The 26517-nt window shown below is 47.4% G+C and overlaps 2 protein-coding genes across 2 annotated transcripts in view; one reads left to right on the plus strand and one right to left on the minus strand.

Moving 5' to 3' along the window:
- The window catches only part of CTNNAL1 (catenin alpha like 1), a 92783-nt gene extending 71510 nt beyond the window's left edge, over window positions 1-21273 (plus strand). Inside the window, exons 9-18 of the mRNA XM_056862936.1 lie at window positions 2845-3003; window positions 3476-3568; window positions 5170-5320; window positions 13599-13636; window positions 15923-15973; window positions 16088-16242; window positions 19059-19107; window positions 19847-19903; window positions 20058-20177; window positions 21127-21273. Of these exons, the coding sequence (XP_056718914.1) occupies window positions 2845-3003; window positions 3476-3568; window positions 5170-5320; window positions 13599-13636; window positions 15923-15973; window positions 16088-16242; window positions 19059-19107; window positions 19847-19903; window positions 20058-20177; window positions 21127-21273 (1020 nt within the window). The remainder of the gene's footprint in view (window positions 1-2844; window positions 3004-3475; window positions 3569-5169; window positions 5321-13598; window positions 13637-15922; window positions 15974-16087; window positions 16243-19058; window positions 19108-19846; window positions 19904-20057; window positions 20178-21126) is intronic.
- Window positions 21274-23395: 2122 nt separating this feature from the next.
- Window positions 23396-26501, minus strand: ABITRAM (actin binding transcription modulator). Its single transcript, XM_056862937.1, has 6 exons — window positions 26417-26501; window positions 25911-25962; window positions 24441-24570; window positions 23757-23833; window positions 23611-23680; window positions 23396-23524 (listed from the first exon to the last, which is right to left on the minus strand). The coding sequence occupies exons 1-6, from the start codon at window positions 26499-26501 to the stop codon at window positions 23396-23398; spliced, it is 543 nt and encodes a 180-aa protein (XP_056718915.1).
- Between the last annotated feature and the right edge of the window lie 16 nt (window positions 26502-26517).

Genomic DNA, 26517 nt, shown 5'->3' on the forward strand with positions numbered 1-26517 from the left:
TCGTATTGGTGCTGACAAGAGCAGGTATGTGGCCCTGAGGACAAAGTGGCCACCAAGCCTGTTCTGTGCTTCTCCCCCCACAAAAAAAAAACACACCATTGAACAAGCTCCGAGCGGAGAGACCCTGTCCATCCAGCATGTTTCAAAGGACATGTTGACTCAAGGCCCTGTTTGCCACCCAGATCCAGGGTGGCTCTGTCCTGAGCCCAATAGTGCTTGAGCAACGAGCTCTGCTGAAAACAAGTTTCTCTGAACCTGGCACTGAAACGATGTTTGCATGTCGAAGGCAGTTGACGATACTTGGAAAGCCGATATATGAGATGATGCAGGAAGAAAGGCTTCCAAGTAAGGAGCTCTGATCTTGCTCAGATTACGGCCTTTTTGCAAGACAGTCTTTCCCAAGGTCTGATACCTAACACTCTGAAAAGACAGGTGGTGGCCCTTACTTGGCCCTTCCTCCATTAGAATGTGTCCCTCCACCCAGACACCCTATGATTAAGGGCTTTCTAAAAGGAGCAACACTCCTCCATTCTCCAGTAGTTTACTATTTTCCTTCCTGGTGGCTTCATATGGTTCTACAGGCCATGTCCCCAGCTCCCTTTGAGCCTCTCAGGGGAACTTCTCTTAAATTACTTTCTCAGAAAGTCTTAATTTTGGTTGTGGCAACTTCAGCCATGAGAATCTTTGGGTTGGATTCCCTATCTTTTGCAAAGGAACTGTGCATGTTCCATAAGGACCAAGTTCTGCTGCAACCCCTGATCCATTAGGCAAATGGTTGACTCAGTTTTTCATTGAGCGCAAGGAATCCATCTTTCTGCTTGATCCCATCGCATCCAAAGGAGAGATTGGCATTCTCTAGACCTCAGCCTTCCTGCCATTCAGACATTTGTTTGTGGCTTACCCTCCAGTTGTCAAAAGGGATTAAATCACAAAAGGGACCCTGAGTAAATGGATCAGAAAATGTATCTCAATAGCCTCCTCATCTCAAGGTCTGGAGATTCCAGAAGGCATTACCGCTCATGCAGTCTGTAATGCGGCAACGTCCACAGCCCTTGAGACTAACGCTTGAATTGCTGATATTGACAAGCTGCACCATGGGGGGGGGGCATCAGTGCCCACCCTTGTCAGACAGTATAACCCGGGCTCCATAACCTCGGCAGATGCTTCCGTTGGATAACAGGGCCTGTAGCAAGTTAGTTAATTCTTATGTGTTCAGTATGATATGGGGAGGTTGCTTCAACCGCCATATTTTCTACTCTAAACGTTATTTTCTTCGCTATTATTCATCCTGTTGATGTTGTTATGTAAAAACATGTCATGTTCAGTTGTTTTGACATCGATGACCGATGCTATTTGTTAATGGTTAGGGACGGCTAATCCAGAGAGGCGCCTGATTGCAGATGAGATATTTGCTAAGGAACTCTCCAAACGGAGGATGATGGGCACTTCCTCCCACCTGGAGACAGAAGAGCAGCCTATTTCCTGCTTCCAGGGATGATGGGTAGGAGAGTATTCAAATGTTCCAGAATGTCCTCCTCTTCCTCAAACAAAATGAACTTTCACAGTAAGTCCAGTGTTTCATTCTCAGGCCGCAGTTTGCTACCTATGGTGTTTCTGCTTTCCCACAGAACTACACCATACCTGTTACACTGCTTACAGGTAAAGGACTCCTGCCTACCAGGTGAAACAGCAAACTTTGGGTGTTTAATCTGGATAGATATGTTGCTAGAGGCAATGTGGTGTAGTGGTTAAGAGCGGCAGACTAAACTGGAGAACTGGGTTCGATTCCACACTCCTCCACATGAAGCCTGCTGGATGACCTTGTCACTACAGCTCTTTCAGAATTCTTTCAGGCCACGCAGAGGCCGGCAATGGCAAACTACCCCCAACATCTGTTGCCTTGAAAACTACAGGGTTGTCATAAGTCGTTTGTGACTTGACGGCACTTTCTACCACACCATCACAGGTCTGCTGCTCTGTGGGATCAACTGTTCTCAAAACATGTCATTGTGGAGGGGAGTGAGTAGCCATTAATATGCTTGAGAGGGATTCCTGGGAAAGGCCTTATTCTGAGAACCTGCACAGGTAAGTATGTCCACTAGAGTGAGGAGCCATTTAGCAGTGTGATCCAAAGCAGATTGACATCCTTAAAAAGGTAAAGGTGCAAGAACCGGGTCATTACTGATCTGTGGGATGACGTCACATCGCGACTTTTCCTAGGCAGACTGTGTTTACGGGGTGGTTTGCCAGTGCCTTCCCTAGTCGTCTACACTTTACCCCCAGCAAGCTGGGTGCTCATTTGACTGACCTCAGAAGGATGGAAGGCTGAGTCAACCTTGACTTGGCTACCTGAAACCGACTTCCATTGGGATCCAACTCAGGTTGTGAGCAGAGCTTTTGGCTGCAGGACAGCAGCTTACCACTCTGCACCACGGGGCATTTAGCAGTGCGATGCAAAGCAGAGTTACATCCTTAGGAGTCCATTAAAGTCAATGGACTTAGAAAGGTATAACTTTGCTTAGGATTGCACTGACGTATGGGACCACACCCTACTGAAATAGCTGTAGACCCTTGTTCTTGCTTGTCGCTCATTATGTACCTGTTTTCCGTATTACTCCAGCGTTGCTGCAAAAGCTAGTAGCCCACACAAACAATTAACTAGGCTGCTTGGCTCCGCATGCCTGTTGGTCATCTGTAGCCTTTGGGGGGGGGGATTCCTCTTTTTGAATATTTTGCCTGGTCACCTGGAGGCAATTATTACTTGCACCAAGTGACTTGGAAAGCTGCTGTTTCCAAGCCTGCCATAACCTCCAGGGTTTCCCTCCCTCCTTCCTGATGCCAAAGCTCCACAGCGCAGCCACATCCGTTGCCACAGACCTGCTGAAATATCATTCAGATCACTTGGTCTTGAAAGCGTTGAAAGCTTCCGGGGAGGAAGGAAACATCGAAGCCACCGCAGAACACAGCTGCAGGCTCTCTGAGCAGAAAGAACAGTTGCTTGAAGTAAGTCAGAATCGCATTCATTCTTTTGTCCAGGGCAAGAAGGAAGGGTTCAAAACTCCCTGTGTGTGAAGGCAGCCAGAATTCGGCTCCTTTTGGGGTGCACCTATGGGCAGGGGGTTTTACTGACCCACACGCATAGTGGCCTCCCAGGGATGGCTGTGGTTTGATGCGGTCCTCGGCCACCTTGCTTCTCAGGCACATTTGCTGAGGCTGGTAGAAAAAGGTCAGGAGAAGGGGAGTTTGGGGAGATGTGGTGAGTGGGAAAGAGTTACCTGTCCCCCTCCCCATTCACAGTTTTTTAAATGTTTGGCAGACGATTTCTCAGGGATCCACACAACACCCAATTTGACCCTGTGTTTGTGGATGCTGTTGGTGAATTATAAAAGCTTTTTATTTGGCACCCATACCAGAATTTTGCCTGTTATTCTTTAGCCATCCTGTAACTGGCTGTTGGGTGTTTCTGCTTTGGCAGATATGTCATTTATTGAGGCATGTCTCTGGGACAGAACCACTTGAAATCACCTGCCTACATGCAGAAGACACTTTCCAGGTGACCGGGCCTCAGGTATGTATAATTTTTCACTTCTTGTGGTACATGTCTGCTCATCCACCTGTCCGTTCTACACTCGATCACTCAGATCAAGGGAGAAGGTCCCCTCTTTTATATTTTTATTTTAAATATTTACATTCCACACGACTCAAAGCAGCACACATAAATTTAAGAACAAGCCCAATATCACACTGATGGGACGTGCAGATAAAAGGGAAGTTGGCTCACGGGCTAGCGAAGGCGCGCTGAAAGAGATCCGCTCCACAGGGCCCTTGAGAGCTGCGTGGGGCTAGGGCTTTACTCCCATCTCTGGGCCGCCCATTCCACAGGGCAGGGGGCAGCTGTAGGGGCAGCCCAGCCCCCAGTGGCAGTGGGGGAACTGCCAGAGCAATCCCTGGTCTGATGTCCGGAGCTGCTTTGGGAGCGTATACCTGTGGAGGCGGTCTGGCAGACATGCGGGTCCCAAGTCTGTTTGTGGCTCCTGGCAACAGTTCTGGCCCTATCTCTGCCAGTAAAAGAACAGTCCATGGTTCATATCCGTTCAAATGTTACACTAAACCATGGCTAACACTTACCTGGAGGAAGTTTGCGCCAGAGAGGGGAGTGGGAGAGGAAGCAGGGCTCCCGATGTGCAAACCATGAGGAGGGGCAGTGGTGGTAGAGCAACTGCTTGGCATGCAGAAGGTCCACAGCATCTCCAGCTACAGGGGCCAGGCAGTAGGGGATGGGAAAATCTACCTGGGAGAGCTGCTGCTCTCCAGACCTTGATGGACCAATGATCTGATTCAGTATCAGGAAGCTTCAGGTATTCATGAGCCAGCAGTTAGCATTACTTTGGCGCCAGATCTTTGAGGCAGTCTGGAGCTTTCCTTTGGCCTGGGGCTGTGAAATTGCCTTATTTCAAGTTAGACCACTGCTGCGGTTGACTCCCCAGCTGCCCAGTGTCTCGGGCTGCAGCATTTCCCAGTTCTGCTCCAGAGATACCAGGGCCGGCAAAGCCTGTGTCCATCCCCTAATCTACGGTCTCCCTTTTGGCCAAAATGAAGCCCAGTTCTGCCAGCGCTCTACCAGATCCGTCCCAACGGCCCAAGTAAATCAGACTTCCTGATAACAGCTTCCTTCTGACCTTGCGAGTGCTGTGGAAAGAGAGACACACTGACTACATGAATATTATATCTGTAGCAAAATGGCTTCAGGACAAAAGGCACATCAAATCATGAGACTGTTTTTGGGAGGCCTCCTGGGGAGCAGCGGTTTGACCCACAGTTGTGATATTGCGCAGCGTAGTAATGCACTTGTTTAAGCTCTGCTGATGTTTTTCTCCCTGCAATTGAGGTGTTGGGTACATTTATAAAAAATTGTGGAATTGGCCTGGAAGTTTGTTCCTAAAGCATAATAGCGGAATGAAAGTGGGTCTCCCCCCACCCCGATTAACTAGAGCTGTTGGCTCAGCCCAGTTTTGCACAAAGGACCCTCGACTCTCTTTGCCTTTGCAAAGCTGTGATGAGCCAGTGCTGGGCTGGTCTTCCTTGGCACACGTGCGCTTTGCCTCCGGGGGTGGACGCCGGTTAGCCGTTTCACATGCGCCGCGGCAAGCTCTGCCTTGTTTCCTTCAGATAATTTCTGCGGCAGAAACCCTGACGCTCCACCCTTCCAGTAAGATTGCAAAGGAGAACCTGGAGGTGTTCTGTGAGGCGTGGGAGTCCCAGCTGAGCGACATGGCCCTGCTGTTACAGGAAGTCAGCGACATGTTTGAAGGAAGACGAGGTGAGAGAGCCGTTCTTAGACCCAGACAACCTACTGTCCTTAAATACAAGCTGCCAGTTTACAGCACACGCGTATTCTGAATGTGGCGCCTCCTGTCACATCAAAGGCATTTGAGGAGCTAAAGCAACATCCGACATAAGCAAACTGCTTAAATTAAGCAACGCCAGAGGCGAGTTGTTGGCCACTTAATGCAGCCCCCCCACCCGTCCATTTGTTTATTTACTTTACTGATAGTTCACCTTTCTTGCTGAGACAGAATTTTAAAACAATGCAGAAAAAAGTGTAAGATACACATTAAATAGTGCAGTAAGACTAGATTACAAAATTAGAAAACAGCAATAAAAATTGGCATAAGATGACGCATACCACAAACAATTCAAAAACGGGATTCTAAAAATGAGGAAAAGTGCCACAAAGAGAAGAGAATGGGTGTAACCAGAGCCGTAAACTGCAGCCCTTAATAAAACCACCTCCTGACTACTTCTGTTACACGCGTTTTGAGGAATGGGAGCAGTGGGGCCGCCTCCCTTCCCTTCTCAGGCAGGATTGTTTGATCTATTAAATGTGTAACATCTGGAGGGCAGATGTAGGCTGCAATCCTAAGGACTGTTTCCTGGGAGTGGGGCACATAGAATGAAACGGGCTGAGCCCCGTAGAGGGGGGCTGCTTCAGATTATTGCCCGGTGGTCCTGAACTCTCTGGGGCTTGGGGCTGGGAGACCTTAGAGACAGTCCCAGTTGGGTTGTGCGTCCACCACATTTTGGGAGAGACACAACACCACATCACACTTGTTGGTGGGGCAGACACTGATGTATCTGTGGGGCTGAGTAAAGCATATAGTACCTCTTTTGCTCTGACTTAGCACCTAGACAAGAGGTCCCCAGCGTGGTGCCCGTGGGTGCCATGGCACCTGCCAGCACCTTTCCTGGTGCCCACCAAGGGCTTTTAGACAGTGGGTGGGGTCGGGTGGGGCTTTTCCCAACAAGGCTCCCGATTGGCCATTGGAGATTTGATTGGCCTTGTAAAAATATTGCTTTGGCAGCAGCTGCCACCACAGCACAGACGTCTTCACGGTGGGACTAAAGGTGAGCTGCGGCAGCCATTTTGGGGCTGTGCCCACCATATTGTTCCAGAATTCCAGTGTCACCTGCAGGCTCAGAAGGGTTGGGGACCCCTGACCTCGACGGTCTCTAGCCCCCTGTGTTTTGAAGGGAATCACATCCAGAGATTGGGCCCCTTACTCTGAAGGATCCATGCCTGTGCTCTGGCTGACCTGTAGTGTTCGAAAAAAGAATGGAGGCTTGGCATAAAGGAGCTATTCCCCCCCCCCCCACACACACACACATACACAGACTGGTTCAGCATAATGGATGGGCTTTTGAGGGCACCCTTTCTGTTTGTGTGTGCTTGTGCGGGGGGTGCTGCTGCAGGAGGCGCTGGGTGGGCCATGCATGGCAGGGGGGACGGGGTCTGCTCTGGAAGCCCGGCCTCCTGCTCATTGGAAAGCACCTGATAAGATTCTGAGGAGCCCCCAGGTTCCTCATAACACAGTTTGAAAGCTACTGTTTTTGAGGAATACATTTTATACAGTGATGATGTTGTGTAAGTCTTACTGTTCATGGGTGTGCAGCCATAAATTTTCAAGCATTACCTTTGTAAGACAGGCCAGTTTAAACATTGTGTGTGTGTGTGTGTGTGTGTGTGTGTGTGTGTGTGTGTGTGTGTGTGTGTGAGTCCTAAAGAGGCCTCCCTTCCACTTTCTGTGGTTCCCTCGAAACCAGCCCTCTCTGTGCCCTGTGTTTTCTGCTCTCTCTCTGCTCACTTCACAATGTAGTGAATGTAGCTATTTGATTTTTGAACTGCTGTCCTTTCTGCTTGGATGGGAATCTCTCTGATGGCTCTTCGCACCTTTTGCCCTATTTTCTGTGGTTGGTAAGTTACCTGGTATTTGTACAGCATGTAGCAAAAGAAACTGTAAAAGAAACTAAATCTGTCTCTGTCGACGTCGCTGCCTAAAGCAATGTAATCGATTTGTCAAGAACGTCAACTGACTTTTCATTTCTAAGTATCACATGATTTCCTCCTGATGAGCTTCTCTTTGGCTTTTCAGTCTTATGAAAGAACCATTCATACATGGTTCACGGGATTGTGCCATTCTTCATGTTGTAGAACATGTAATGTATGATTTATTGATTTGTGTGTGTCTTTTTATAGTAAACAACAACTCAGGGGGAAAATGTTAGATTTGACATGAGACAGATGCGACATGTATTGGTACCTATTAATGTATGAGGCTGCTGCAGTGTGCCACGTGTGTTTGTGTGTGTGTAAGCTGTCAGGAAGTCCAAGATGTTTCGTGGCCCACGTATGCGCTGCCTCATTTTGGACTTCTGTTTTTATGAGGGCATGATTTGTCCTCCTTGGGATCCCTTCAGCCAAAGCATGGGATCCTGTGGATCTATTCAGCTAGCAGAGACCCTTTCTTCCAGCAGCAGGAGCTTCCTCTAAGACAAGACACGTCTTGCCAGAGGTCAGGGCTTCTGCTAGTGTAATAGCTCTGCCTGATCCAACCCAATATTATGTGTGGGAGGTCACAACAGAATCCTGTCTCCCTCTTCCATAGGGTGAAGACTGAGGTAATGCTTACAGAGTAATTGGCGGCTAGTTTGGAAGCAACGTTTGTTGCAGAAGTAACTTTTCCTCTGCCACAGAAAGAGGGATTAGTTTGAAGAGAGGGAAGCCAGCTGCAAAAAAGTGCAGATTGGCTAGTGCCTGTGGTGTCTCACGCAAGCAGTCCATTCCCAGTTCAGTTTTTCATCTCGTTTCTCATCCGGTCTTCAAATCAAGTGACAGATAAACATCATTTTTTTTAAAAAGCGCTAACAATTTGCCTGAAGTATTAAAGAGAGAACAAGCGTGAGCAGTATTCAGTTTGCTGATGTGAAAGTCTGTCCTGTAAGTTGCCAAGCGCCTAGGCTGACATTGGGGGTGAGTGTGGGCAAGAACTCGCTATGACATCTGCCTTAATGTTACATTCGTGTTCACCTGTACATGCAAACAGCAGCATTTCTCCTTAGATTTCCAAATTCACTTTAGCACAGGGCTCTTGTGATGTTAACCGATGCGTGGACAGGGAAAATACCAACACTGGTGCTGTTGTAAAGTACACAGCACTTGCCAAGTTTTTCCCTTCCTCATAAAAGGCACAGGAAAGGCGCATCTCAACGGTCTTACTTAGTTTTTCCATGATGCAGCTCCCAGTTTGGCTGGGGTCTCCCACAACATAGCGTATTTGTTGCAACAATTTATCTTGGCTAAATGGAGCAAAAGTATGGAGGGCCCTTTCCCCAGCCTTCTCTGGCACAAATCAGATCTCCTGTCTGGAGGGAATGGCTGTTTGCTCTCCAGCTTTGCTTGTACGCTGTGGCAGGTGGGCCGTTCGCCATTTCCTAGCTGTCAAAAATGGGAGACATTTCCCCAATCTGACTTAAACTGATCCCTCTTCTGTGTTGTCCCTCAGTGGGCTCTTGATATAGCAGATATGGATAAGAGCATGTTCAGATACAAATGTTCAGGTGGTTTGAAGACTATGAGGCAAAAAATAGGGGCGCTCTTTGGAAATAGCGTAATGAGAACTGGATAGCGTGGAATGGCTTTTCCAGTCTTGCCTATTTATTTGTTCGGGATTCCTGAATTATATTGAAAAGCACAACAAGTTTGTTGGACGAGAGTTTCTTCGTTCTCCTTTGTGAGCCCTTTGGTCTTTTTTTTTACGAAGCTGATGTCTGTGCAATCACGTGTGGGTTGCAAATCCCAGGCTGAGCGCTGAATTCCCAGGCACACATAGGTCCCATTTGGATTGGGACCATGGCGCACAGGGAGAGGAGGCTTATACCTGAAATGGTGCACCTATTGGGTGCACGTGACTTCCCAATGGGGCAAACAGGCCCCCCAGGAGCTATTTCATGTCAGGAAAATGGCGTGGGAGGAAGGCATTAACTCCCACTCCCTACGTGGTGCAGTCCTGAACCCAACTGGGCTCCTGGCACCTGGAACCTGATTTCCCAGTACAGAATTTGCAACTCACGTCTTTATTGCACCAACCGAGGGAAACTTGTAGTGTGAGGTTAGGCCCACAGTGGGGAACACCAGCGTGACAGCGTGGCAGGCATGACTTCTGCATAAAGTGCGGGGAGTGTTTGAGTGGGTTTTAGCCAAGGGGGCACATCCCGCCTCAGAGGAAATGTGTAGAATGTATATTTTGATATTTTCCCTAACCTTTCTGAAGCACACATCTTAGAAGTGAATTTTCTCCGAACTACCTTAAACTTTCCACATTGATGACATGGTGATGCACTTTGAACTATATTATATAAAATTTACCAATGAAATGCTGTTTATTCTACATAGACTTAGAAAATGTTCCTGGACTATGGAGCTAAAAATCCAGTGTGTGTTTTTGCACATTCATGACATGATCTAAATGTTTCCCTAAAGAAGATGGGGGGGGGGGGGCTAAGCCATCTAAAATAATTTGCTATATTTTGGATGTTTGTACCAAAGCAAAGTGATTACTCAGCAATCCTGGCGGGAAGAATACAGACCTTGAACCACGGGGTGTCATGCACTATGATCCAAGTTCCGTGTCATTCTTCTCTTGACACTTGGTTAATTCACCCAGCCATTTTTGAGATTAAAGAGTACTTTTTCCTGCTGTATCTGCAAGGAAAATATAGTTTTGCATGCGAGCCAACATGTGACGATCATATGCTAAACAGTACTTGTTCCAACTGAGGTATCATGTGAATACTAAAGCAGTGGGGTAATTGAGACCCTTTCATTGTGGGAACAGTCCTCAGCTTTGGCCTGAGTACTACGAATCATGAGGGTGCCGATAAATACCTGAAGTAAGGAGATAAACCGTGGTTGCCCCCAGCACATTTGTCTTGAAGTGAAAGAATGTGAAGAAACAACCTTCCATTCCAGTACTTCTGAACACTTCTGGGTGGGCACCTCAAATGTGGTTGTGATTCTCTGTAACAGCAGTGCTTGAAACTCTAGCAAGATAGTCCTGGGCAGGAGCTGGGTGGAGCCTGTTCCTCCCCCTCCTCCCGATCCAGCAAAGTACATAAGTGAATCATTTGCAGAGCCCACTTATTTAAACAGGAATGTTGTAATTATTTAAATCAAGGGGGTTTAAAGCATTTAATTTTGGTGCTGGCTGGTCCCTGGTGATTCACTCAGTTGCTCATAACTATTTGAGGCTTCACACAGGTCACACACATATAGTCAGTCCCTGAGCGCTGTTCATCTTGCTCAGAGGCACAGCCGAGACTGGCTGCAAGAAACAGACTAGAATGGCTCCGTAGAAAAATAAGCCTGAGCCCCTTCCACTCGATTTCACTTTGGAGATAACGCCCATCTCACCCCCTCCCCCGCCCTCTCAGCGCGGCTTCGTCTTGCAAAGCAGCCGCTGCTGTCAGTTTCCCAGTCTGAATGTTAAATTGCATTTTTAGAGAGCAAAACATTTCACCCCTGGATTGGCTCCGAATCACCTTGCTAGGCATGTGCTGAATTCACATGTCACAAAACTGGCCCCGCCAGCTGCTTTGCTGTGGAACGTTCTGGAATTTAACGAGTACAAATATTCTTACCTTCTTTGATGGAGTTAAGGTTACAGTTCGCCATTTCTGTGCATTCCTGCTTGGAAGATGGCCGAGCCCATCCCACAGACAATAAAACGTTTAGTGGGCTATCCCCCTCCCCTCCATCTTGCCCCTTAATTTACAAATTTCTATATTTTTTCAGTAACGTGATTTTTAAAAAATGTCACTTTAAAATTTCTGGGTTTGATATGGAAACTGTGATGGAAAGAAAAGGTGTGCTGAGTAATAATCCTTGTGAAAATAATGCTGTTTTAACTATGGCTGTCAACTGAAGAGCAGCCCAAAATGTGCTGGTCGCTTTCTAATAAACCAAGTGTATTTTTACAATGAACAGTCTGGCTCAAATTTAATTTCTGGATTTCATGGACAAAGCAGGAGTGCAATTAGTTTTATTTCCGCACCTCCCTCCCTGCGCTGAACCCTTTCTTGGCTTCCCTTGTGCCACATCTTCTCCACGCCTGGACCTCTTATTTCCTTTTGGCACACGTTCTGCCTTTTCTATTCCGCATCTTCACAGTCATGGGCAGAGGCTGGGCGTGAAGGAAGTGGGGCATGACGCATTTCTACAGCTGCCACTTATGTACAATTTCCCTGGAAGCCTTTGGGTTTGGGCCAGTATTAAAGACGGGACGCAGGATTGGAGAGAGCTTCCAGCTGACCCAGTGTGGCCTGCTGTTCTGCTCAGTAGGAAGCCTTCCTCTGGCCCATGGGCAAGAGAGCCGCTTGCATTGGTGGAAGCCTTGTTAGGCTGAAGGAAAGCAGTGTGGTGGTGTCAGGGCTAGAGTGTTGGACTAGGAGCTTGGGAGACCCAGGTTCCAGTCCCCACGCTACCATGGAAGCTCACTAGGTGATCTTGGGCCAGCCACACAGCCTAACAGGATTGTTGTGAGGATAAAATGGAGGACTGGAGACTGATGTAAGCTTCTTTGGGTCTCCCCCATGGGGGAGAAAGGCAGGGTATGAATGAAGTATGTAAATAAATATTCATATACTTCCTTTGGTGAGCAGACTGGTAGGAGACAAGCTAATGTTCTTACCTGCTACCCTAGCCATGCAACACCAGGTTTGGCTACCTTTCCTGAACCTGAAAGATGTGATGTAGAATCTTCTGGTATTCAAAATATTGGTCCAGTAGACAGAACCTCTGTCACGTATTTTTATTCCTTGGTTGAACCAAGATTGCTACTGGAACTTTGCCCTGATTTAGACAGACTTCTTGGGGAGCTGAGACGGCCCCACCCCCACCCCACCCACATCTAGCACTGATGCTACATGCGATGCTGACTCCCTGATGGGGCTGAATGGTACGAGTTGACCTTCGTGACACAACGCCTGTTTCATACCTGATGTTTCCTGCATGAAAGAGAGTGAGGGAATCGTGGGCTGCCTCCTGCCCAAGAATGCAATTCTGCCCAATGTTATATCTCAACCGGTCCATAGTTTTAAAGATTGCTTAATACTGCATCTTTTCCATATCCTCCACTAAATCTCCCAAGTTGCTAGTTGTCTAACATACTAACCATCTTTCTGATTTCATTGATATGTTTCTCAAATGTAGTTTTTGTTGCATTTTGGGGAAATGGCATTCACTGGAATCTGGCTGTCAAACCGTTCTACTCTGTCATGACACAGCAGGTCAGGTGTGTAAGCGGGGGGCAGAACAGCCAGTCTTGAGAGAGATCAAGCCCCTCGGACCCACCCAGAGGCCATCAGAACCCCCTGAATGATGTTGCTGCACCATCCCCCCCCCCCCGTAAACCACGGATGTAGGGCAGGAACGAGCTCTTGTTTAAGACGTTTTACTGTGGTTTGTAAGAATCTACAGCAAAACAGAATCGGGTACTGCAGTTTGCCAACAGGGAATGTCTCTGAACCGATAGATCATTGCTGCTGTTGTAGAGGCTACCGCCCCATAAAAATGAGTCTGAGCAGACAGGAAATGGAAGCAGGTAAGCAGCTGTAAGCTATGGGTTGCCTGTACTGCTGGGGCCACCAAACTATGGTTTGGGTTCTAACAGATGGTTAATGCAAATGTGGTTTTGATATGATCTGACCTGAGCCGTAGAATTATAACACTTTTGTGAAAGGGATTCTTCTGACTACTGTTACCTCAGTAGTCTGTACAACGACACTGTAAGGTAGGCTATAAGAGAGTAAAGACCCAGCCAGGGGTGTCCTCAGCTAAAATGAAATTTGAACCAGGGTCCTCCAAGCTCAAAGCTCACTCTCTTCACTGCTAAGCAAGGTCTCATGATGTTGACCTCTCTGTAAAACGATCTCCCCTTCTTGGGTATTTAGTAAGGTCTTGGGAGGGGGCCTTCTCAACTTTTCAGGCATTCAGAAAGAAAGAAATCTCAGCAGTAGCCGACTCTCCCCTTTTTACTGAAAACACCTGGAAGAGTGACCCTGTGTGATCTATGAAGAGGAACCGCCGCAGGTAGGTGACTTTGACTAAAGCTGAAAGAAACAAAGCAAAAGGTTTAATTGCATAAATTAGATTTATGCATTTCTGTTACTACCATTTTTATTCTCATGCCAATAAAGGTGACTGAAACTGATAAAGGGAATGTGCATGACCAATTTTGCTGTAAATGTATGTGTGTCGTTCATAGGAGAGAAGCGTGCCTACCTGTCTCTGCCCAAGCCAGGGGTGAGTTGACCTTTTTTAGTGGTAGGCTTCACGTTTTATATGCTGACACAACTTACTGTCTCCCTTCCAGTTGACCAGTCTTTCTTTTCGTAATGGCAGCAGAGGAATGCCAGCCCTGCGTGTCTTTGTCAGAGAGCACGGTTTCCATTTCTGCAATCGCTCTCCAAATTGTAATAAAAACGTGGATATACATTTATTTTCAGTGCCATGTGATTTCTGCATAAGTATGTTTCTGAGAATTCCCCTCATTCTTCCAGTCTCAGCGTCATTCAGACTTGTGAAGGGAAAATCTCTACGCCCTGCATCCCACCCTGTTCTCTGCTTAGTTTTTTTGCAAGAGACCTTTTTAATTCAATTGTCTATTAACTGTGGTCCTAATACTTACATGGTCTTTTTGCTTAAGAACTTTGATAATTTTAGCCTCAGTTTACTATTGTAAAATTCGTAACATTTTGAAACATCAAGTTGGATCCAGACTAAATTTCCATGGCAGAATAGAACTTTCCTGCATCCCCTGTCCCAACTGCAGCCCACGGATGGCCACAAAACGCGGCTCCTGGAGGAAAGGGGACCCTGAGGAATGACCCTGGGAGGGATTTCTGCAAGGAGGAGTCGGTGGAAATTGCCAGTGTAGTCTGGATCCAACCCATCATGTGCAGCAGGAATCCATCTTTCTACATAGCTGCTTGATTGCTACTTTTTGTTAAATTATTTTCCCCCATTTAAACTTTGCTAGCTAAAAACTAACTCAGTTTCCCCACCTTTTTTTTGGTGCCGGGGGTGGGGGGCGGTTGAGGGATCAGAAATAATGTATAGGGGTGCTACTGTGTGGCTTGGTATCCTGCTACCTAGTAAGACCCCTACTGAGCAAAATCTGTGTTGTTTAGCCATATAAAATCGTAGAATCATAGTTGGAAGGGACCACCAGGGTCATCTAGTCCAACCCCCTGCCCAATGCAGGAAATTAACACCTCCTCCCCACGTACCCAGTGACCCCAACCCTCCCCCCACCATGCAGGATCCCACCAGTGACAACATCGCATGCTCACCTTCTTAAAAACACCAGTGTATATTATTTCTCCATCCCTTTGCCCTGTATCCTGTCCCAGCCCACAGTTTGGAGAAACTTTGGAGTACGCCATAACTGTGGTTGTAGAAAAGCTGCAGTTCAAAAGGAGTGTTCAGTTCAACATTCTATGGGGCCTTAAGCCAGTAGTGGAGAACACATCGACCCCGGAAACAAAAGGGGCATGGTATTCTGTTTGTTGAAATGTCACATAAAGATTCCAGTTGGTGTTCTAGATTCTCATACAGTGAGACTCTGATAGTTATTGACATTGTAAAGTCCTTTCACGTCCTTTACAGGTGGGAAAAACAATTGTAGAATGAAATTGCCTTAAAGCTGAGTGAGTAAGCCAAACAAACCAAGCATTGACATTGATACTGAGAACCCTTTTGCTCAGTGGGGGACTCCATGACATTGATAAGGAGCCTTGCCAGCCAGCCAGAAGGACACTGTCAGTCTCCCTGACATGGAGATTTTGCACACACCTGTGCCATTCTGGATGGTGAATCCCTTATAAAATGTTCAGTCCTACAGCACATGCTTTGTGTGCACCTCCTGTTAAAAAGGAAAGACCTCTGTGAGAACTTGGGAGAGCCATTGCAATCAGAACAGGTAGCAGTGTGCTGGTTAGCCCCTGCCCTGATCTGGCTAGCCCAGGCTAGCCTGATCGCATCAGCTAAGCAAGGTTGGCCCTGGTTAGTATTTGGGTGGGGAGCCACCAAGGGAGTCCAGGGTTGCTACGCAGAGGCAGGCAATTGCAAATTATCTCTGAACATCTCTTGCCTTGAAAATTCCACGGGGAAGCCCTAAGTCAGCTATGACTTGGTGGCTCTGTCTACCACCACCAGGTAGGCCTTTGTGCCAACTCACACTGATCACACAGGTGGCTAATCATCTTTGAAAAGGAAGTAGTTTTCAGTGGCCACCTGGGAAGTAGCCCATAAAGAACTGTATAGATTTTAAAACAGCAGCATCACGAAAGTAGAAGAGGCAGCAGTATGCTCCCTGGTGGACCTCTGGAGCTCAGTTCCCTGTAGGTCTGGATCAGGGAGCAACACGGTTTGTGGTGTTAGGTTTTCCCCTGAGATGCTGCTATCAACTTTGGTAGGCTTTTCCACTTAAAGGAATCATTATTTTTTACTTCTTTTCCAGTGGTAACACTGCCACCAAATGCTAGTTGATCGACTTTAGTTTTGATTTTTTTTTCATTTTCTCAACAGAAGCATAATGCAAATTTGAAAGCCTTAAAGCCAGTCCGACTTGATAGTGAGGTCAGTGCTTTTTTTAGCGCATTCTGTAAACGCTTGGCATTTTGATAGCCTCGATAGCACATTGTGAGCTACAAGGGATGGCTACCGTATCACGTGTATGCCTGTCACTTGCAGGAACAAGCAAAACTTGGGAAATCAGGCTTCGAACTGCGTGAGTTGACCTCATTCGTCAACTCAGAGATGGAGAGATGGGATGACCCAGAAAATGAGATTGTGCAGCATGGACAGTGCTTATCCAGCATGGCCTATTCCATGTACTTATTTACAAGGTAATGATATAGAACAGTTATTATCTCTCCAATTTCTGTAATCTAGATTGCAAATTCCTTGAGGCCATGACTTGTCTTTCTTTACTTTTGTTTTAGGCCCTGACAAGTCATAACGCTAAAATGTGTGGCCAACACGGAAAATGGCAATTGTGTAGCTCCCTTCGCTCTCTCTGTGATTACAGTGAGGGGAAAAAGTATTTGATCCCCTGCTGAATTTGCCCGTTTGCCCTCTGATGAAGAAATGACCAGTCCATAATTTTAATGGTAGGTTTATTGTAGCTGTGAGAGACAGAATAACAACAGGAAAACCCACAGAAACCCAGAAGACAAAAGTCAGAGATTGATGTGCATTATAATGAGTGAAATAAGTATTTGATCCCTTTGCAAAAGATGACTTAGTACTTGGTGGCAAAACCCTTGTTGGCAATTACAGAGGTCAGACGTTTCTTGTAGGTGGCCACCAGGTGTGCACACATTTCAGGAGGCATTTTGTCCCACTCCTCTTTGCAGATCCTCTCCAAATCAGTAAGATTTTGAGGCTGATGTGTAGATTTTCGATGGGATTAAGGTCTGGAGACTGGCTAGGCCACTCCTTTGTTGTCTTGGCCGTGTGTTTTGGGTCATTGTCATGCTGGAATACCCATCCTCGACCCATTTTCAATGCCCTGGCTGAGGGAAGGAGGTGCTCACCCAAGATTTTACGATACATGGTCCCGTCCATCGTCCCTTCGATGAGGTGAAGGTGTCCTGTCCCCTTAGCAAAAAAACACCCCCAAAGCATCATATGTCCCCCTCCATGTTTGACGGTGGGGATGGTGTTCTTGGGGTCGTAGGCAGCATTCCTCTTCCTCCAAACACGGCGAGTTGAGATGATGCCAAAGAGCTCGATTTTGGTCTCATCTGACCACAACACTTTCCCCCAGTTCTCCTCTGGGTCATTCATATGTTCATTGGCAAACTGCAAACGGGCCTGTACATGTGCTGTCTTGAGCAAGGGGACCTTGCGGGCTCTGCAATATCTCAGTCCTTCACGGCGTAGTGTGTTACCAACTGTTTTCATGGTGACTATGGTCCCAGCTGCCCTGAGATCATTGACAAGTTCCCCCCGTGTAGTTCTGGGCTGCTTCATCACCGTTCTCATGATCATTGCAACTCCACGAGATGAGATCTTGCGTGGAGCCCCAGACCGAGGGAGGTTGACAGTTAGGGTTAGGATTGTCACCTTCTCACCAAGCTGCTTGGCAATAGTCTTGTAGCCCAGTCCAGCCTTGTGCAGGTCTACAATCTTGTCTCTGACGTCCTTGGACAGCTCTTTGGTCTTGGTCATGGTGGCTAGTTTGGAATCTGATGGATTGCTTCTGTCGACAGCAGAACCCTAACCCTAATCTAGCTAGTTGATAGGGGATCAAATACTTATTTCACTCATTATAATGCACATCAGTCTCTGACTTTTGTCTTCTGGGTTTCTGGGGGTTTCCCTGTTATTCTGTCTCTCACAGCTACAATAAACCTACAATTAAAATTATGGACTGTTCATTTCTTCGTCAGAGGGCAAACGGGCAAATTTAGCAGGGGATCAAATACTTTTTCCCCTCACTGTAGAACTAACGGACACGATGTGTCTCGTGTTGTGATGTCCCAGCATCATGTGTTTCCCTAGCCCCGATGGCTGCTTGGAGGGGAGGGAATGCAGGATGTGACGCAGCACAAGATTTTGCAAGTCTTACTGAACATTTCAGAGTGGGACACTAAATGCCAGGTGGCCATTTTCAGTTGCAGCCACCCTTCTGGTGTCGTGCCAGCTTTGGCCCTGGAAAAGGCCACATACAAGGTTGGCCTGTCTGCAGAAGCAGCCCAACTGGGGGCTTGGGGGGGGGGCTAGCACCATTTGGGAGCATAAGTGACTGGGCACACCATCTGATGTGATGGAGAATTCGGAAGTGCCCAGGGCCCGTGCCCAGCCCGCTGCTTGCATTCCGCCACCCTCTCCAATCTTGCAGGGGATTTGGGGGGGACCTGAACTCCTGTGTTGTTGTTTTTCAGTTGCACACCTCTTAATTTTGTATCAGAGAGTTATCAATATGGCTCCAAAATTATTTTAACCTGAATTGAGGTTTCCGATTTTTCTTCCTCAAAACCTTAATGAGACAGGAAAAATTAAGCTTCAGGTGTTAAGACTGTAGTACTAGAACAAAAGTCAAGTCCAGTAACACTTTAAAGGCCAACAATATTTTTGAAGTCATTTGTGAGTCAAAGCTTACTTTGGCAGATATGTTATCTGACAAAGTGAGTTTTTACTCATGAACACCCTTCTGCCCTGGGAAATGTTGTTGGTCTTTAAAGAAAAATCAAGTGCTGGTTATAGCATATGTTCCATATTCTGTCCTGTGGTCGTTTCATATTGCATCCTCATTCACAACTGTTTTCAAGTTACGTATTCAGACATTCCTTTTTGTGCGTAATTTACGAACAGTCAAAGTGATGCGTGCTTCTTTGGAAGCAAGGCCCACTGAGTACAGTGGGCTTACTCTCTAAGTAAGGAAATGTATGTCACACTCAGGATAGCAACCCAAGTAATTTCAGTTCCATTTACTACTTTCTGATATAGGCAGTTTTTTGCAAATTTGGCCAGTCTTACCTTAGTCATCAAGACATCTTCTGTTCCCCTCCTAGGAAAGCCTTTATTATGAACCAGTTCAGCTTCAGTGTGTTTGCATTTTGGGGGGAGGGTTTTTGTGTGTGTGATCTTGGGGTTTGTAGATGAAACTGTATTCAGGCTGTTGATGGAATTATTTCTCTCTTTCCCCCCCATTTAGGGGGGAAGGGCTTCTCAAAACCACCCAGGATTTATTTCAACAAGCAGAGGTAATGTAGCAACCAGGAGAAAGTTCGTCATTTTAAGTCTCAGCCCTAAAGCCATAGACTGGTTTGGAGTAGCAATGAAAGGCTAGCAGTCCTTGATGCTCACTGTACAATGCAAGAGCTGAGTGAGCTAAATCTTTCCCTTGATGAATCAGGAGGTTATGAACCTGTTGGCTTAACCCTACAGGCTCTGATGGGCTGCATTCTGCTGGGGGTGGGGCACAGGCAGGCCAGCTACGTCCTGTGGAGCTCGGGCAGCGCCCGGGTGCTGCTGTTCCTCCACATGCCAGGCCTCCAGCCAGTCACTCTCCACTCTCCCACAGCTCGTTCAGGCTCCTAGGCCGAAGAGACACTCTTCTGAAGCGGCGTTTCCATCAGCGCTGCTTCCCAACCCTGGTTCACAGTGGGGGTTCCCTCCCCCCACTTAACAACACCAATTCAACACACAGATTGGAATAAGCAAGCCCCACTTGCCCTCAAAGGCAACCAACAAAACACCGCCACACACATACTGGCTTTGTGATGGATTTTTTCCCAATTTTACACTGATCCCAAAGAACTGTTATTCTTGCTTGCCGGCAAGAGAATAAGTAAGGGGTTGGCAGTTGTGCCTTGAAATCAGCATTGGACTTGTGGATCACAACTGAGCAGGCCTGCAGCGTGTGCGCTGTTGTAGAGGAGTGGGGTCAGGGGCTGCCGCCTTGCTTGATGATTCCATTTTGTCTTTTCCTCCCTGTCTTAGGCCTTTGCTGCAGAAGGATTAAAGCTCGTTTCAGTCCTCCTTGCATTTTCTAACCAGGTACTGTACAGCGTCCAACTGCTGGCTGTTTTATCTCTGCTTTTATGTCCTTAGATAGCACGCAAGTCTGGCTTTTCCTCATTTGTACAGACGTTTTTCCTTGTATAAATTCGGTAATGTTGAGCAGGCCTTAATCGAATTCAATCTCTTTCAGCTAGAGGATGATGACAAACCATTGCTTCTGCAGGAGATCGAAAAGATGGTCCCTGCTTATCAGCAGCTTCAGGTAACAGCTAAAGCCCACATTCAGGGTAAATCGGCAACTTTTACAAAGGTGAGCTGTTCTAATAAAAGGTTTAACAAAGCATTGCTCTGGGATACATCATTTCATATCTTATTTTTGTCACCCGTTACTCCAGCAAAGTACACATCAGTTGTGTGGGGGTTGTTTTGGGGGTGCTCTCTTGCTAAAGCTAAACAGGTGCCATCCTCGTCAGCATCTTGGGGAGACCACCTGACAGACCCATGTTAGCCGTTCACAAGTCCCAGCTACACATTCTTCAGCATCGTGTTCAACATAACCCTGCTGGTCATTTCCCTCTAGAAAAGGAAAGATGCTCTACAGACATATGACAGAAGATGCGTGACTCTCCCCCACCCACTGTGTTTTTTCAGCTCTCTCCCTCCCCCTCCCCTGGGTTCCATTCAGGTATTTCTGAGATCTGGAGCCCCGGTGGGGGCAAAAGTAGATGGGGGGGGGGTAACAGCTAAGTGCACACACTGAGCCTCTGCCACTTTGCCATTGCACCCTCCATTTAAAAACACAGCTGTGGGGCGGTTGATTGAATAACATGGATGGTTCTGATGAAGCCTTGTTTGCTCTCAAAACTTTGATGAACTCTCTCAGTCCCACCTGCCTCACGAGGTGCCTGTTGGAAGAGGAAGAGATTGTGATTATAAGCCACTTTGAGACTCTTTAAGGAAGAGAAAAGCAGGGTATAAAAACCAACTCCTCTTCTTGGTCTCCCGTCCAAGCGCTGACTATGGCTGTTGGTCTATGGCAGTCCATGTCTGGAGATGCCAAGGACTGAACCTGGGATTTTCTGCATGCAAAGCAGATGCTCTACTGCCAAGCCTGGTTCCACCTGAGCTGGGCAAACAGAACTGCCAGAGGTGTTGAGCAAATAATCATTGTACTGAATACAAATATTGAAATATTTGCTGTGAAAATTCTTGCCTTATTTTTAACAAGCACTTAATGACTTCACTTCTTCTGTACTTAGGTGTATACCTGTATTCAAGAAGCCAAGCATATTCTGAATATATTGGTCCAAGTACTGCCACTAAGCTGCAAGTTACTGAGAAAAGTGAGTGGACGTGCATATAAATGTGACAAGATGTACCGATTTCTGGTTGAGAGACCACTTTGAATTCTTCTAAAACACCTTTGTTGCAGCCCAGAGCTGAAAACAGCTACCTTACGGGGCATCGTCCTTGGAGAGAAAATGGCTTCCACGCCACCACGAAAGACTGCAGCAGCCCAGCAGTGAAAACTGACTCTCTTGAGATCAAGTCCTTGAAACAACATGTAGCAAACCTCACATTTTTGGAACACAAACACTTCTAAGGCCCTTATTTGGAAACAAAAAGATTTCCATATGGGAGTTGCATGCTAAGCCCCTCCTAATTGCTTTCTTTTGAGAAAGGTGAATCCAGGTTAGAGGCAAGCTCTTGTAACCTTTTCACATCTGATAGATGTCACGGTACTTGGCAGTTAACAACAGCAAGTCAGTTTTTATTGACTGCATATTTTTGTAATGTGAATGTAGTTCTTTTTTCCATTATTAATACTGCTGTTTTTGTAGTCATGTATATTTGTGAGTGTTTTGCTCTTTTGCTCCAAAGATGATGCTGTGGAGGCTGAGGCACACAGGAACTGGACACACTTGGATATGCAATAGGGGAAGCTCCCTGGGTTTTGGGTTTTTGGATCACGCATCATGAATGTGATTCAAAGACCCTGTACCTACCTAGTTTTGCTGGCAGACTATTTAAAAAAGGGAGTACCAGGGAAGGCCTACCTCAGAGTAGCATGCCACCATGTCTGTAGGTGGATCACGGGGGGGGGGGGGCAGAAAATACCTCTTCAGGGCTGGATTTGACCCCCTTCTTCTGGCTCCATTAACGGATTACAAGAAAGCTCTAATGAGGACATTCTGGAAAATTCCCTTTTTATAAATGTTTGCCAAGTTCTTTAAGCTTAAGAATGAAAAATATCAGTAGTTTTGATTAAGCTAGTTAGAATTAAGAATTTATTCTTTTTTAATATTATGCCCACCTTTATAATAGTAGAATTTTCACGGTATGACCCAAGCGTATTGAATCAGAAGTCCAAGTGACTCCGTGTGCCTTAGAAATTGTAGCATTATGAAGATAGTTCGAGCTTGCTTTGAGCGGGTGCTTGCAGCACTAACTGAAACGTGAGTCAGCTCCTGCACGCTAGCCCTGGATTTCAATGTTCTGGTCTCAGCATCATCTGTTAGCAACTTAATGGCTATAGCAGTGTGGTTGTGAACTTCCCCTTATGCCGAACATGATGTGCTGCAGCAGACAGGAGAGTCTCCCTCTCATTTGTCTCTGAGATGCACAGTGGAGGCTATCTGGGGGGGGGGGAGTGGCAGGCAGGTACTTCACCATTCTCCACCCCTCCCACCACTAGAAAAGACTAGGCTGCCTGTTGAAGGAAAGAACAGCCACTGAAGTGACGGTTAACCACCACTTCTTGTTCAACATTTCCCCGCCCCGTGACCCTTCCCTTCATCTAAGGCCAATGAACACAATTGAAAATCTTGGGTTGGGTCCTGCAGATGATTTCCCACCCCTCCACCCCCAGTTACTGGAAGGGGCATGTCCCCAGAAGCAGTATTTCAGAGGGTATTTTGGGCTGCAGGGAGAGAGGAGAGACAGGAGGAAGTCATGTTCCATGGATGGAAGATTTTTGTGGATGGAAATTACTGCTGGATCAAAGCCCCGGGGTTTCTGCTGGTGGAGACCCATCCAACCTGCTGGAACCAGGTGTCTATTTCAGCCATTAAACTCTTCATGGTAACAAGACTGCTATGGTAGTTCATCACTTTTGGACTAAACTTAATAAACAAAATAATGAAACCTGGATCTTAAAAAGTTTTTATTAGCATTAAAATATTCTATGTTTAAAGAAGCAAGATAGTATTTCAGCAGTATTTTAAGGGCAGGTTCCAACTATATTTGATAGAAGTGTTCATGCTTACTTACAGGCATACTCCCTTATGAGTGTAGGATTAACATTTAGTGAAATGGGCTGGTTTACTCTGGTGAAAATTAGTCGCTTTTAAAGCACGTTGCTATAATAAACTGAAGATTCCTGTATCCAGTCTCTGTTGTCCCCTTAAGTATAATACCAAAGAAGTCACTTTGTCACAGGAGATCCCTGGAAACTGCCCTCCGTATTTTCACTATGAAATATTTAGTTCTTCTGTGTATTGTTAGCTGCTGTTTGTAGAAGTAGGATCATCACAAAGTGGAATTAAAACGTTTTGACAAGACCTCTTCGTACTCTTTCCGTGTCAGAAGCCCCCGAGTAATACTTTTGCTTTCTTCAAACTTTGGCAGTACAACTGCGATGTATCCGTCTGTGAAAGGCTACAAGGAGGAGAAAAAAAACAGAGAAGTGAGGCTAAGGATTGAGGGGGGGGGGAGGAGACTGACAGCCCCTTGCTGAGGCTTACCTTTTGCTGCAGGAGGGATGGGTTGTTGAGAATGTTTTCATTCACTTCAATCAATCTTCCTCTTATGCAGCTGCAGAGAATTTCCAGTTTAGTAAAAACAGCAAGAATGATTCAAGTCCAGGAATGCAAAACACTTATTAACTTACCTGTATATGGTATATTCTTCCCCATCGGAGCAAAAAATGCGACACAGAGGGGCAAGTTCTGTTAGAAACTGAGCACCCTGGGCAGAAGCAGAGCATAGGAAAGTTACAAGGTGGCTACTGTTTGCTACCTACAAATGTTCTCAAAGATTTAAAGCAGGGAACGAACGTTTCTAAAAGAACATGAGAGTCATGCTGTGGATTACTGATTACCATGTTTTCCCCTCCTCCCTTTTGGCCAGAGTAATGGGCTTTTAATAGCGGGTAACCAATACCCTGTCCATGCATGAATCTCATTAGGCTGGCCTTGCGTACTGAGCTAAGCACCTAATTGACTTGGTAGGGTAATATATATTGCAACTTGCCTTGAGACCTTGGAATAGGGAAGAGGAGAATTCAAAAATGATAGTTTCTTGCAGGTAAGCCTTTATTTGATTTGTAGCTCAGATCAATTGACAGTGATGAGTTCAGAGGGCAGCCCAAGAATTTTCGCAAGCCTGAGCTGTCAGTTAACCACGAGCAGCCCCTGTGAGGCACCAGCAGCCTCTCCCAGCTGCCGCACAGCTCAGAGAGAGGGGGGCAGGGCGGTCTACAATCCAGTCCCGATGGCACGTGAGGCTTGTACATTTGTACAAGTGGCAGTAAGGCCTCAACTTTCAGCCAAGGTAAGAATGACGTGAGCCGTACCCGTTTTGACTTTCCAGAGACTTTATTTTGTAGCCGACTACAGTTTGCACTGATCTGGTAGCTAATTCTCTCAATCGCTTTTCCCTTCTGTAAAAGAGGATGGGCATCTGCTAGAGCAATGACACAAATTCTACAAGAGAAGAAATTAGAACCATTATCTACTAAAGCTCCATCTTACATTGCTAGGTTAACAAATTCAGTGCATGCCCTCCATCTGAAGTTACGCTCTCTCAAGCATGTTTTACTTAAGGAAAGCCAGCGTGCTTTATACCACAGCTACTGGAGAGAAGTACAAAACTGAGCCAGAACAAATATAATGGATTGAAACATTTTTTAAAAGAACGGTGGCATCAATTGAACCCTGCCTAATTTTACCTGCAGAAGTGCGGCCTTATGTATGGTAAATTTCAGCTCAGCATTCAAAAACAGTTTGTGTATTTGGCTCTGCATGTGATTTTATGCTTGTGATTTTATGCTTGTGAGCAGCTTAGACCAGTGGTCTCCTCAGCTGGACCAAGGACAGGACAAGTAGTTTCCCTCAAACGGAGCTACATGAAACAATCAAAAGCACTTTTGGAAAACACCAAGGGGAAAGTGGCAACCGACAGGACAACTGACCTCATTAATGTTGAGGAAACCATGTTGTATGAAGCTGGAGAACACTGGCAGCAATTTTTTCATCCTCTGGATCCATTGAACCCCACTGTTTGTTAAAGGTTTTATTTAAGCGGGATAAATGTGTATCTTGGTTCTGATAATGGGGTTTAACCTCAGTCATGCAATCGAGCCCTGAAACAACCAGCTTAAAACATCATTTTCTTCCATTTTACCCTCACAACCACCATGTGAGGTAGGTCAAGGTGACAGAGTGGCTGGCCCAAGGCCACCCCGCCAGCTTCTGTGGCAGAGTGGGGATTTGACAGCAGGTTGTGTACATCCTGGTCTCACTGCTACACACTGGCTCTCAGTGTACACGTGTGTCGTACACATAACTTTTAGGCCAACAGAACTCCCACCTGTTCTCCCATTTCATTCACACACAGAATCTGGTTAACAACTCTTCACGCACTAACAATTACATTGGCCACCGTTTAAAGGACTGCTTGAATTAAGCTGCAGTCTTAAGATGCCTGCCTTTTTTTTTTTTTTTTAGCGTATGGGGGAAATTCAGGTATCAGCCCCTTTCCTTTTCTCCTCACCACCCTGTGAGGTAGGTTAGGCCGCGTGCGTGACCGGCCGAGGTCACCCAGCAAGCTTCCCCGGCAGCCTGGGGGTTTGACCCTGGGCTCCCAGGCGGGACACCGGAACCGGAACCGCCGCATCCCGCTGCTTCTTGTTACTCCACTCGCCGGGGGCGTTTCCGTACCGGGATGCAAGAAGAGGCCTGGGCTGCCCGCGTGGGAACCGCCCCCCCCCCCAAGGCGCACTTCCAAGCAGACGCGCCGAAGAGCGGGCCGTGCGGAGGCTCACCGGTTGGAGTGCTGCAACACGCAGTGGTCCTCGCTCCCATGACCTTTCACGTCTGGCGGCGGCGGCGGCGGCGGGGGGGGGGGAGGAGGGAAACGAGCGGGTTACACGGAGGCCAGGAGCGCGCGGGGGGGGGGGCGGGGGGGGCAAGGGGCGGCCCTCCCCGGGCGTGGAGCCCCTCGGCCCTGCTTCCCCCCGCCAGCGCGTGGCCCTTTCAGAGCCGCAGTCCCGGCACGAGGAGTTGGTGGGGGAGGCCGTGAAGGGTCCGGGGGCGGGGGGGTCGCGGGGCCACCAACGGCCCCCTTCCACGCGGCGCCGGGCTCAGCAGGAGGCCGCGGGCACAGCTGCCGCCGGCGCCCCCGGGCCAGGGCCCCGCTCCCTGGGGGGGGGGGGCCGCGGGCGCTTTTCGTGGCCGGGGAGCAGCGCGTCTCCCCCCCCCCGCGCTTTTGCACAACGGCTTGACGCCCGGGGAGGGGGGGGAGGGAGGGGGGGCGGCGGGGTCTCCTCACCGGGCTGGTACCAGCGGGTGAAGTAGCGCTCGGCCACGCCGGGCACGGCCGCCCCCCGCGCCCCCTCCGCCGGCCCCTCCGCCATGACGCCCACGGGCCCG

Source organism: Euleptes europaea, chromosome 17 (assembly GCF_029931775.1).
Source record: "Euleptes europaea isolate rEulEur1 chromosome 17, rEulEur1.hap1, whole genome shotgun sequence".
Lineage (NCBI taxonomy): Eukaryota > Metazoa > Chordata > Lepidosauria > Squamata > Sphaerodactylidae > Euleptes > Euleptes europaea.

Bases quoted from the DNA above. Each gene is read 5' to 3' on its own strand.
- ABITRAM (XM_056862937.1), bottom strand. From the start codon at position 26,501: ATGGCGGAGGGGCCGGCGGAGGGGGCGCGGGGGGCGGCCGTGCCCGGC. The intron at 23,834-24,440 runs GTACGGCTCACG...GCTTCTGCCCAG, and splicing joins TCTCTGGAAAGTCAAAACGG to GGTGCTCAGTTTCTAACAGA. The intron at 23,525-23,610 runs GTAAGCCTCAGC...TCCTCCTTGTAG, and splicing joins CATCCCTCCTGCAGCAAAAG to CCTTTCACAGACGGATACAT.